Here is a 12,111-nt window from a genome sequence, read left to right as displayed (position 1 = left end):
ATGTGATTTTTGACAGAAGTTAGTCTTGAAGTTGGTAGTGTTTATGGCAGAGGTGAGCAAAATGAAATCTCCAACATGGTTTCCTTTTCTGGAGTATATAGGAGGCTAGATCTAAAATCTTTTTCTACAGTTTTAAGTAGAAATATTTCCTGAACTTGGACAGATAGATCTATGCAGCCATTCATGAAAACAAGGGACTACAGACAACACAGATAATTCTTCCTCTGCAGGACAACTAAAACCAAATCAAGATCTTTGGTGAATTGGATTAATTTTTTCCTGCTACCTGTCAAGATAGCAATAAATCAGATAGTTGAGTTGGACACTGATGAAATTTTATCCCATCAAGAAATATTGGCCAGCATATGTGAGTCTGATTCCTGGCTGGTCACAGTGTTCACTGACCTCACCCTGCCAACCTCTTACCAAGTTCAGAGTATATGCAGGGAATTCTATACTCACAGTAAGAAAGGGGGATCTTAGCCTGGCTTTAAAATCTACCTTATCTATCTAAGCCAGATGCTGGTGGCTCACACCTGTAACCTAGATACTCAGGAAGTTGAGATCTAAGGATTGCAGTTCAAAGCCAGCAAGGGCAGGAAAGTCTGTGAGACTCTTGGCTTCAATAGCCACTAAAAAGGTGGAAGTGGAGCTGTGGCTCAAGTGGTAGAGTGCCTATGGGGGGGGGAGGGAAGGTCGGGGATAATGCCCACATCCTGAGTTCAAGCCTCAGGGTCAGCACAGTCAAAAAAATGTCTATCTTATCTATAAGTCAGGAAATCTGCTTAGTGTACAGCACCTTTTTCTGAGGCTGACTTTGAGCCAAGCCCCTCAGATCTCAGCTTCCTGAGTAGCCAAGATTACAGGTGTGATAGTCTTAATAACCAGCTTATCTGTTCTTGAGGTCTCTAGGAACACAGAAACACTGACCAGATTTGCAAAGGTAGTGTAACTCTTCTCAGCCCTAGCTACACAAAGTGTGGTTCCCAGCTTCATGGCAGCTGCCATGGTCTGGAAGCTTGTTAGAAATGCAGAATTTCAGCCCTGCCACACAAATACCAGATGAAAATCAATTACTCACAAGAATTCCTGAGGATTTGAATGCATATTAGAGTTGAGCAGCTCTGTTGTAATTCGTCTCTGTCCTGAAATCACTGCCTCTGACCTGAAAGACAAGCAGATCTTCATGTCCACAGAAGTTTGCTGAGTATCAGAAATCCATCCTGCCTGCTTTACCAGTAGGGCCTGGACCAGATTCCTGCTGTTAACACTTGCTCCCTGGAATTAGTCCTAGCAAAAACATCAACAATCCTGCACTTACTTACCCTGCCCTTCCCACCCAAGCCCTTTTCTCCCCACTCCCCCCTCTCTCACCCTTCCCATCCTCCCCCCCTATTAACGTGCCCCAGGAGTATTGCCAGCTGCTTCCCTGATCCCTAAGGTCCCAGCACAGCTGTAGCATTAGGGCCTCAGCCCTAAAACTCCCCCGGAACTCTAGGAAGTCTCCAAGGACCTGTGCATGGAGATCTGAGCTGTGTATGGAAACTGAGCCTTCTGGGAACCTCTGGCCAGATTACTGCTCTCCAGTCACTGCAAAGACTTGGGCCATCCATGCCATGTAAGACATCACTACTTGTTCCCCCAGACAATGGAGCCATGTCCTCTTTCCTGTCCTGTAGGCAAGCCTTCTAAGCCAGGAGTGAGTGTTTGATGTTGGTGACATGGACCTTCTCATGGCAGAGGATGGACAAGACTAGCACCCTCTAGAGGCTGACAGAAGAATCACATAGTCCCTCTTCTGGCTTGACTCAGGACAAAGACTGGGACACACAAATAATGGTGTCTTGGCCCTTCAGGATAAAGATCCAATCAGTGAGAGGCTTGTGGCATTCAGCAGGGACCCACCAGCCCTGCCTTCATCTTTGAGTTGGTGACATTGTCATAGGCTTTTCATGGTCCACTGACCAAAGGCAGCTGGTGCAGGGGAGGGAAAGGAAGAGAGCCAAGACCTGTGGGTATTCACTGTGTTCTGGATGTTCTGCTACATTCTTTGCCAATATAATCCATTCAATCTTCCCATTAGCATCATGATACAGAAATAACTATCTCAGGCTGGGCATGGTGCTGTGCACCTGTAATCACAGAGCTCAGGAGGTTGAGGCAGGAAGACAGACCTCAAAGCCAACTTATACTATGTAGTGAGACTCTATCTTCAAGAGAAAAAAGAAAAGAAAAGAAGAGAAGAAATTAGCTAGGGGCATGGCTCAAGTTGGAAAGCCCCCATCATGAGCAAAAAAGCCAAGCAAGAGCATGAGGCCCTGGGTTGAAGAAAGAAGTTACTGTCTTGGTTATGCAAATGAGGAAACGGCATCTTAGAGAAATGGAGTGTCCAAAGTGACTGCAGCCTTTGAAGGGAAAACTCACGCTCTTCTATTTGCCCTTATGCTGAGACAGGGGCATTTTGCTGGGATGATGGCTACTACTGTAACACATCATAACCCCTGGTGTTAAGCACAGGACTCATTTCTCAGTTGTACACTTTCACAGCTAAGTAGTCTTCCACTTCTTTGAGCTCAGAGTGAAACGGAAGGGAGGAAGTGGGGGGAGGGAGCCATTCTGATATAGGATATTGTAAGTTCCAAGCCCAAACTCCTAAGGTTCATATGTCAGGTCTGGCCACTTGCCCCATATGCCAAAGAGAGACAAATAACGGTGGAGGGCAGAGAAAGGATATTTAATTAACCTGAGAAGAATTAAGGTATGTATATGTGTATCACCATCTTCCTCATATGGACATGTACCATAGGTTTCAGTTACAGCAGGAAGAATGGGGCAGGGGGGAGAAGTATGCATAATCATTCAACAACCCGGGTCACAGACGTGCCCCTAGGTGATAGGAGGTGGTCATGGCCATGATGGTCCAGTGGCTTGTTGGCGGCAATCTGTCCTACTGTCCTGTGAAGGATCTGCTGTTCCTTTCCATGGAGGTTATTTCCCTCGTAAAGATGTTTTTAGATCAGTGCTGTCCCTCCTGCCTTCCAAGATGGCTACAAGGTAACTGCAGGAAAGGATGGCTCAGAGCAAAAGACACAGATGCAGCAGCAATGGCTCATACCCGTAATCCTACACTGAAAGCAGAGATCAGAGGCTTGTGGTATAAAGCCTCCAGGCAGAAAAGTCCACAAGACTCATATCTCCAATTAACCACCAGAAAACCGGAAGTGGAGTTGTGGCTCAAAGTGGTAGAGTACTAGCCTTGAGCAAAAGAGCTTAGGGACAGCACCCAGGCATGGAGGTCAAGTCCCCACTACCAACAAAAGAAAAAGACACAGATGCAAAATGGAGGCAGATTGGCTGTGTCATTAACCCTTATTCACTAAAGAAAGGCAGGTTGGGCTGGAAATGTGGCTTAGTGGCAGAGTGCTTGCCTCACATGCATGAAGCCCAGGGTTCAATTCCTCAGTACCACATACACAGAAAAAGCTGGAAGTGCTGCTGTGGCTCAAGTGGTAGAGTGCTAGCCTTGAGCAAAAATAACTCAGGGACAGTGCCCAGGCCCTGAGCTCAAGCCCCAGGACTGGCCAAAAAAAAAAAAAAAAGCTGGGTGCCAGTGGCTCACGCCTGTAATCCTAGCTACTCAGGAGGCTGAGATCTGAGGATCACAGTTCAAAGCCAGCCTGGGCAGAAAAGTCTGTGAGACTCTGATCTCCAATAAAAACCACTAGAAAACCAGACGTGGTGCTGTGGCTTAAGAGGAAGAGTGCTTGCCTTGAGCTGAAGAGCGCAAGGACAGCACCCAGGCCCAAGAGTTCAAGCCCCACGACAGACAAAAACAAAAACGAACAAACAAAAAAACTCAGCAAGTCCAGTTAACCTAGGCGGGGCAGGGGGTTTCATAAAGGCATTATCTAAAGTTTTCTGTCAAAATAGCCAAAACAGAAACAGCTTGTGACCTGAAGTGTTGATCCTCAGTTATCCCAGGGACTAGAACTTTCTTCCCTCACAGTGGTAGTTGACTGTATTAGGCAAAGGACTTTTCTTTGAACTTCTTGGGAATTACCAATGATCACAAATACATTTTCATTTGCTAGGTCAACCCAAAGAGTGATTTATTAAAAATTATTTTCTGTTTATATCAGAAAATAATTTATAGCCCACAGTTGGATAGAAGAGAGAAGTGTTAGGTTTTTAAAAAGAGGTAGCCGAGTAAGAACAGCACCAGCACGCACGTGGTATTCAGGTAAGGGGTAGGTTTATTCAGTAGACCTGCTGGGAAAGAGAGGGGAAAGAGAGGGGGAAGAGAGAGGAAAGAGCTAGAGCAGAGAGAAAGCTAGAAAGGAGCAGCAAGAGAGAGCAGGGAGGAACAGAGAGAGAGAGAGAGTTAGAATAGAACAGAGAGAGAGAGCCTGGGCCTGTGCTAGCCCTTATCTAGGGTATGGGGGGGGGGGAAAGGTGTGGCCACATCAGGTTAAGATGTGACCTCAGTGGATGCAGATGTGACCTCTTCCAGGTGTCCCAGTTGCCTAGGTAACGCAGGTACTGGGTGGAGACTTTGCTGCGAGGAGGGTGGAGTCTGCTAGCCATCCAGGAGCGGACCTTACAAGAAGTTCCCCCGAGTATTTGCCATGGCTTTCCCAAGAGAGGGAACTACTGCCAACATTGTTTAAATGGTGGCTGCTCTGGTCCCAAGGCCATATTTCATCTAGAAAATCCCATTACTGGGATCTCCACCTGGAGCTACAGTCAGAAGTCGGCTGTGGCCAGGAGTAGAAATGGCATATATGAAATAAATAAGAGGTTGAAGGCATGGCTTAGGTGGTAGGGCACCTGGCAATGAGCAGGAAGTATGTTCCAGTTTGAGTGTCAGACCAAAGAGAAAACAAACAAACAAATGAATAGTCCTGTTGATGTGCTGGGGAACTGAGGTTCATCCTCTAAGCTGGTAATGGTCGCTGCCCCATGGGATAGAAATGAACTGGGACTTTCTGGGGTGCAAGGCTCTCAGCCTTTCTGTCCTATAGTCTGTTACTGGCTGATTTCCTACACAGCACAGTAAACCCCAGGTGACCTCTAGGTCACATTGTAGGATGGGGTTGGCTTCTCATAATGTGTTTTGAAGGAGAAATATTCATTCTCGTTGGCTGCCATAACTCAGACCTATTTTCCTCTCCAAGCTGTCAGCTACTTAAGACCCATAGTCTGTCATCTCCATTTGTATCCCCAATCCACCACAGAGCCGGGATGGTACCTGCTCCCTGGAACAAACTGAGGCTCAACTCTGAGAATCTTCATGAGCTTTGAAGTCAGCCTACAGGGCTCTGGTACTGGCTCTGTCCTTCACTATCTGACCATGGACATGTGACTCAGCCATTTTCTGTCTCAAATTTGTTTTTGTTTTTGTGTTTTTTTTGGGGGGGGGGGTCCGGTCATGGGGCCTGAACTCTGGGCCTGGGCGCTGTCCCTCAGCTCTTCAGCTCAAGGCTAGCGCTCTACCACTTGAGCCACAGCGCCACTTCCGGCTTTTTTTCTTTTTGTTTATGTGGTGCTGAGGAATTGAACCCAGGGCCTCAGGTATGCAAGGCAAGCGCTCTACCACTGAGCCACCTTCCCAGCCCTCAAATACATATTTTTAATGGGTATGTGTTACCACTGAGCCACCTTCCCAGTCCCCAAATACATATTTTTAATGGGTATGTGTGCTAGTCCAGAAGCCTGAACTCAAGCCAGGGTGCTGTCCCTGAGCGTTTTTGCACAAGGTTAATGCTTTACCACTTGATCTCCACTTCTGGCTTTTTACTGGTTAATTGGAGATAAGAGTCTCATAAACTTACCTGCACAGGCTGGTGTTGAAAAATGATCCTCAGATCTCAGCCTTCTGAGATCTGGCTAGGATAACCGCCCCTGGCACCCAGCCTCCACACAAATTTTTGAGGTTATGTGGATATAAAACTTAGACAATATTACCTAAAATATAGTAAAGCATTAGATAATCATTGTTAAACAACAACAAACAGAAGGTCAAACCTAGAGCCCCAGAGAATCACAGAAGTTACCTTCTATTGTATACATGTAGAAAGAGGCCTCCAGATGTGAGATGCACTCCTCAAGTAGCTGGGACCAGCATCTGCATGAGAATTTATGTCTGAGTCCTGTCCAGTGTTCATTCTAATATAGATAGATCCACATGCCAATTCAAGGAGAGCCACATTCACAGAGTAGGGACAAAGACAGACATGGGTCAGAGGCACCATTCTTCAGCCCCAGTGGGATGTCACTCATTTGTCTTCTGAAGAAGTCAGAATGAACAGATGGTTGTGGTAACTGTTAAAAGCCAAGTCAATGGCACCAGGAAGCCAAAAAGATCGAAAGGCAGGTTCAGACTGTAAACAGCTGACAGTCCTGTTCATACATTCCATGTCTCTTGCTGTTTCAGAGAGCCCTGCAGACGAGGGAGAGCAGTGGTCTGATGATTTTGTAAGTATTTGCTCCTGGGATTGAATGCATCTTAGGGCCTTGTGGGAGACTTTTTAGAGGGCTTGTTTCTGAACTCCATACTGGCACTCAGCTGAGATTCACTGGAGATAGGCAGAGGGCACACTAGAAAGATCACCTCCAGACAAGGAGCCAATAATCTGGTAATGATTGACCTGACTTGGCCACTCAGTCAAAAGCATTGCAGTCATTACGTCAAGTCATCATGGCCAGGGCTGTATGAGGTAGTTACTTGACCCCATTCACAGTTCTCATTGGCTCAGCCACAACAGGTGCCAAAATGTGTCAGTGTTACCCCATCAGTTGGCAAACATTCTGCCATTCTACACTCTCCTCGCACATCACCCTCTGACCTCTGTCCAGGAGTTTCAAATCAACTAGTATCTGAAGAGTTTAATGCCAGGCCCACAAGATGCCTCCACATCCAATGTCTGGGGGCTACTAAATTCAAATCCAGATAATATGAGCAGAATTTTGGAGGTCACGGTGTGAGAGAGAAGGATGTAACCATGGTGACACTGGTAGGTGCAGTGGCAGAATGAGCTGTCAACCCCCTCACAAGGTGGAAGCTACTTTTCTCCTAGGCTTTTTGTGTGTGTGTGTGTGTGTGTGTGTGTATGTACTGAATCCGTCCAGAATCTGAGTTTGGAATCAGGAAGGGATCCCAGAAAGCCTCCGCACATCCTTACATAGATAAGGAAATAAGAGATTGAAAATGCGACTTTCCTACTTCCACTCAGTAGAATGAGAACTAGATCCCCAGTCGAATGCCCAGAATCATACCTGAACCCAGTTCTGGGCTCTGCACACCCCCATGAGTTTCTGCAGTCTTAAGGACAGATCATCTTTCTTCAGCCACAGAAAAAGAACAGGAACAAAAGGGGGGCCAGGGGACCCTTCTGTGAGTCACTTGGCCTTGGAGTTCCTCCAAGAGCCCAAAGGTGGTTGATCTCCCAGAAATGCTGAAACATCACCCCCTGCTGGTAGCAGCTTTGTATCACACCTGTGACCAAGAAAGAAAGTTGGGTTGGTTCAATCCCAGGATGAGTAAAGAGAATGGAACTGGCTTGCTGTACAAAAATGGCAGGGTAGGAACTTAGAAAACACAAAGTAAGCTGGGCACCGGCAGCTCATGCTTATAATCCTACCTACTCAGGAGGCTGAGAGTTGAGGATCGTGGGTCAAAGCCAGCCCAGGCAGAAAAGTCCATGAGATTCTTATCTCTGATTAACTACCAGAAAACCAAAAGTGGTGGTGAGGCTCAAGTGGTAGAGCCTTGATCTGAAGAGATCAGGGATAATGCCCAGACCCAAAGTTCAAGCCCCACAACTGACAAAAAAAAAAAAGAAAAAGAAAAAAAAAACACAAAGTAAAATTGTTCTGAAAAGGAGGGAATAACATGCCTCAAAGTCAGACATCCAAAATTCAGTAAGATACCATCTACAGCGAGGACTGAGTAAGCATCTCCCCATTATTTTTATTTTAGTGGATCTTTAGCACACATAGGAGGAATGCAGGCTGCTTCTGAAGCTTCCAGGCTTGGTATCTAATTGCCGTTCTAAAATTACAAGTGAAAGGAGGCAGCCCCCCCCACAAAAAGCAGATGTCCTGTCGATTGGAAAACCACATCTGGATGTTGTATTGTGGGAACAGGATCAGGGGAAGCAGTGAAGATTGTGGACACAGAAGCCCCTTATGTCTTGAGTCAGATAATTTCTCCCCACTGCTGCATGCACAAATAGTACAATATGAATTCTCTGGTGAATGTGCACAAGAAAGTGGTTATTCTTGGTGTCTCAGGAGGAGTTGCAAGGCTCAGAAGATTTTACTGCACCCCTCAAACTTTCAGACCATATGACTGTGGCTTAATAAATGTAGACTTAGCAAATGTGTATTAAGAAGGAAAACAGAAAAAAAAACAAGCTCAGAGTGCATTATAACATAACACAGTTCAACACATAGTTGAGCTGCTCTGCTTTAAGACTAACTTGTCCTCCTCTCCAGGCATCTGTCTGTTCCTCAACATTCCTCCCCCCTATTTATCCTCATCATGTCCTTTTCCTGGTTGTTTTATGCCTGTTTTATACCAGTATTGTAACTTAACTCAGGGCCTAGGCGCTGTCCCTTAGCTTTTTTGCTCAAGGCTGGTGCTCTACCACTTGAGCCACACCTCCACTTCTGGCTTTTTGCTGGTTAATTAGAGATATGAGTCCCACAGATTTTTCTACCTTGACTAGCTTTGAAGGTTGATCCTCAGATCTCAGCCTCCTGCGTAGCAGGGATGACTAGTGTGAGCTTGGCTTCTTTTTTTTTTTTTTTAATCATCTGCTATTCTTTGTTCACTTGTAGTTTTAGCCACCCTTGGGATTAAAGAGTTCACCTGTTCTCCAGGTCACGGTGGTGGGCAAAGCAAGCGGCTTTGGAGGTGGGAAACTCTGGTTTTGCCTATCACCAGTTGCCTAATCCTGCAAATTGAAGTCTACCCCAGCTACAGCCTCCTGGTCCTGCCACTGTGAAAACAGTTCTGATTTCTCAAGCTGAGTGAGCACAGGGACTAAGGATGGTATCTCCATTTGCAGGACAGCGACTATGAAAACCCAGACGAGCACTCGGACTCGGAGATGTATGTGATGCCCGCGGAGGAGAATGGGGATGATAGCTATGAACCACCCCCCGCTGAGCATGAGATGAGGACCATCCACCCAGCTCTGCCCTTCACCAGGGGCGAGTATGTAGGTGAGGCCATCCCCCACCCCATGTCTGGATCACAGAGGGAAGGGCCTGAGGGTGTGCCCACCTTGGGGCTTATACCTCCAAATGGTGCCCATAGGGAATGAAGCCCAAGTGGTGAAACTTTCCCATGTAAACCAGGAACATTGAAAACTGGTAAAGATAAGTAGATGACTCATAGATTAATGAATAAGAAAAGTACATCCTGATGGTTGCCCTGCCCCTGTTCCATCCCCTAGACCCACAGAAAACCAACACTAAGACTGGTCCCCAGTTTTCTTCTGACTTCTTGTATGCCAGGTTTTGGAATTTCTCCTAGGAAGTTCACACAGAACATGGGTGCCTTTTCACCCGTGATCGCAATGCTAAGCCTGATGTTTCCTTCTCTGCTGAAGGACCCATCCTCAAGAGTTCAGACTGTGGGGTCTCCCTGGGAGTAGGGTGCTGGCAAGGACCTCTAGGCCTTCACCTCAGAGGTCAAATAAGCACAGCTCAGGTCTGGCCTTGAATGTGGGGTGTGCCTTTTTTATTATCCATCAAGAAGAAATTTGTATTCTAGTGTCCGTGGGTGCCCGAAGGGGAGGAGTGTAAGTGTGTGAGCATTGAGGACGATGCTTGCATTATTTGTCTGGAGTGCTCCTCCAGGTAAAGGCCTCCAGGCCCGTCCTCACCACTATCAGCTGCCTCCTTCCAGGGTAGCAGTACAACTCGGTGTATATTCACAATTGATCTATTGAACACCTACTTCCTTAAGCCACATTTATGCTAAGCACAGCAGCAGGTACCGCAGGAAACTGCTAGAATTTTTAGATTACCATGGGGTGCTTTACTGCTGTGACCTACATGGAGTTCTCTCCATTTTACAAAGGAAGGAGGAGAGCCTCAGAGGAGTGAGCTCACTGGGCCAAGTTCTATAAGTAGTAGGCTGGTATGGGAGCTAGACTCCTCAGTTTTCAAAGCCACCATTCTGCCACACATACTGCCCATGAATTTGGTAAACCTCATTCAATCATTTCAACAACCCAGGGCAGGGGAGGAGGGGTTATGATAACCATACATACTCCCCATTCCCCCCCCCCCACACACATACATAATTTAGTTGGTCAAGGAGCTCATTTCAGGACATACTCTTCAAAGCCTGTGTTCTATGTTTTGCTAATTCTGATGGAATTAGCAAATTACATTAAGAAATTTAACCCAAGCATGGTGGCACATACCTGTGACCCCACCCACCTGAGAAACAAAGGTAGGACAATTTTGAGTCCAGTCAGACAATATTAGTAAAAATCCTGTCTCGAAAACAAAATCAAATAGGGGTAAAAGTAGCTCCAATGGTGGTTTGAAGCCCTGGGTTCAATACCCAGCATGAAAAACAAAAAAGGGAAAAAAAAGTCTACACTAGAAGAGCTACAAATAAAACAGACAGAATTACAGGCACAGTCAAGCAGATAGGCTAGGGCATAAGCACAGCAAATGTGATGATAACCGCAGGCCTGGGACAAGAAGCAGCAAAGGTGGAGGGCAGAGTAGACACCTGGAGAGCCTGACAAACAAGGGTGTCTTGGGGACCGTCACAGGAGGAAGCAACTGTGCTGTCCCCATATGAACACACAGAGCACTTCCCATGGTGGTCCAGTCCAAATCAAAGCTGGGCTCCCAGCACAGGTGGGTAGACTGGGGTTCTGCAGCTCTCATCACCTGGCATAACATTAGTTCCATTTCTTAGACAGGTATACCACACTGCATTCACTGCAGTCTTTCTAATCCCTGCAACAACTCTCCAAGGTGGAGCCCTGTGTCTTCAGCTTTGAAACAAGGGAATGAGTTCTAGAGGTGCTGAATAACTACAGACCCAGGCTAAGTGGCAGAACAAGGGACAGAACCCAGACCCAACTGGTTTCAGACCTGGAATTCCTTCCCTGGCACCTGCTGGAGAGGATGGTCCTAGACTAAGGGGATCTCACAGCTTCTCCATGAATTCAGGGAAGTCACTAAGGGAAGGAATTTATAGGCTGATCCAGACAAGTGATTGCCACCCCCTCATAACTCCTGTACAACCTGGAGAACTTTTTCTTGTATGTCTGGTATTTGGGCTTGAATTTTCATTCAAGGTTGGTGCTCTACCACTTGAACCACACCTCCACTAATGTTTTTTGCTAATTAATTGGAGATAAGAATCTATTAGACCTTCCTCTCTGGTTTGAACTTGATTCTCAGATCGAAATCTAAGTGGCTAGGATTATAGGTGTGATCCACCAGCCCCTGGCTAAACCTGGGGAACTTTTAAAATGTGTGGCATCGGGCCTCATCTCAGATATTCAAACATGGTGGAACCCAGGCCTGGGCAATTTTAAAATTCCAGAGGAGTGGTTACAGTGTGTAAATGGTGTGGAGTCTCACCTCCTTAAGCCTCCGGGCTGCTCTTGTCCACTATGCTTGGCCGAGTTGGTCTGTCATCTCTCCCAAGCCTACCACCTTCTATCCCTCCCTTTCTGATCCCATCATGGGTTGTTATCAAAGTCAATTAGACAGAGTTTTGTACCTATTTTTTTCCTTTTTTGTCGATTGTGGGCCTTGAACTCTGGGCCTGGACCCTGCCCCTGAGCGCTTCAGATCAAGGCTAGCGCTCTACTACTTGAGCCACAGTGCCACTTTCAGTTTTCTGTTGGTTAATTGGGGATAAGAGTCTCATCTTTCCTGACCAGGCCTGGTTTGAACCACGATTCTCAAATCTCAGCCTCCTGAGTAGCTAGGATTACAGACATGAGCCACCAGTGCCTGGCTGTACCTAATATTTTCACTTTGCTTCTGTAAGGAATGTCATACTGATCACTTGCAGCTACTGGGATGCTGGCAGATTTGTAATTTCTTTCTTTTTTTTTTTTTTTT

General features: G+C 46.4%; 1 protein-coding gene across 1 annotated transcript in view; it reads left to right on the top strand.

Annotated features, from left to right (window-relative positions):
- Blnk (B-cell linker) overlaps window positions 1-12,111 on the top strand; it is a 48,606-nt gene that overhangs the window by 20,898 nt on the left and 15,597 nt on the right. Inside the window, exons 4-6 of the mRNA XM_013017573.1 lie at window positions 6,434-6,474; window positions 9,072-9,279; window positions 9,523-9,641. Of these exons, the coding sequence (XP_012873027.1) occupies window positions 6,434-6,474; window positions 9,072-9,279; window positions 9,523-9,641 (368 nt within the window). The remainder of the gene's footprint in view (window positions 1-6,433; window positions 6,475-9,071; window positions 9,280-9,522; window positions 9,642-12,111) is intronic.

Source organism: Dipodomys ordii, unplaced genomic scaffold (assembly GCF_000151885.1).
Source record: "Dipodomys ordii isolate 6190 unplaced genomic scaffold, Dord_2.0 Scaffold36, whole genome shotgun sequence".
Taxonomy (NCBI): Eukaryota; Metazoa; Chordata; class Mammalia; order Rodentia; family Heteromyidae; genus Dipodomys; species Dipodomys ordii.
This window is presented reverse-complemented; position numbering and strand designations above follow the sequence as displayed.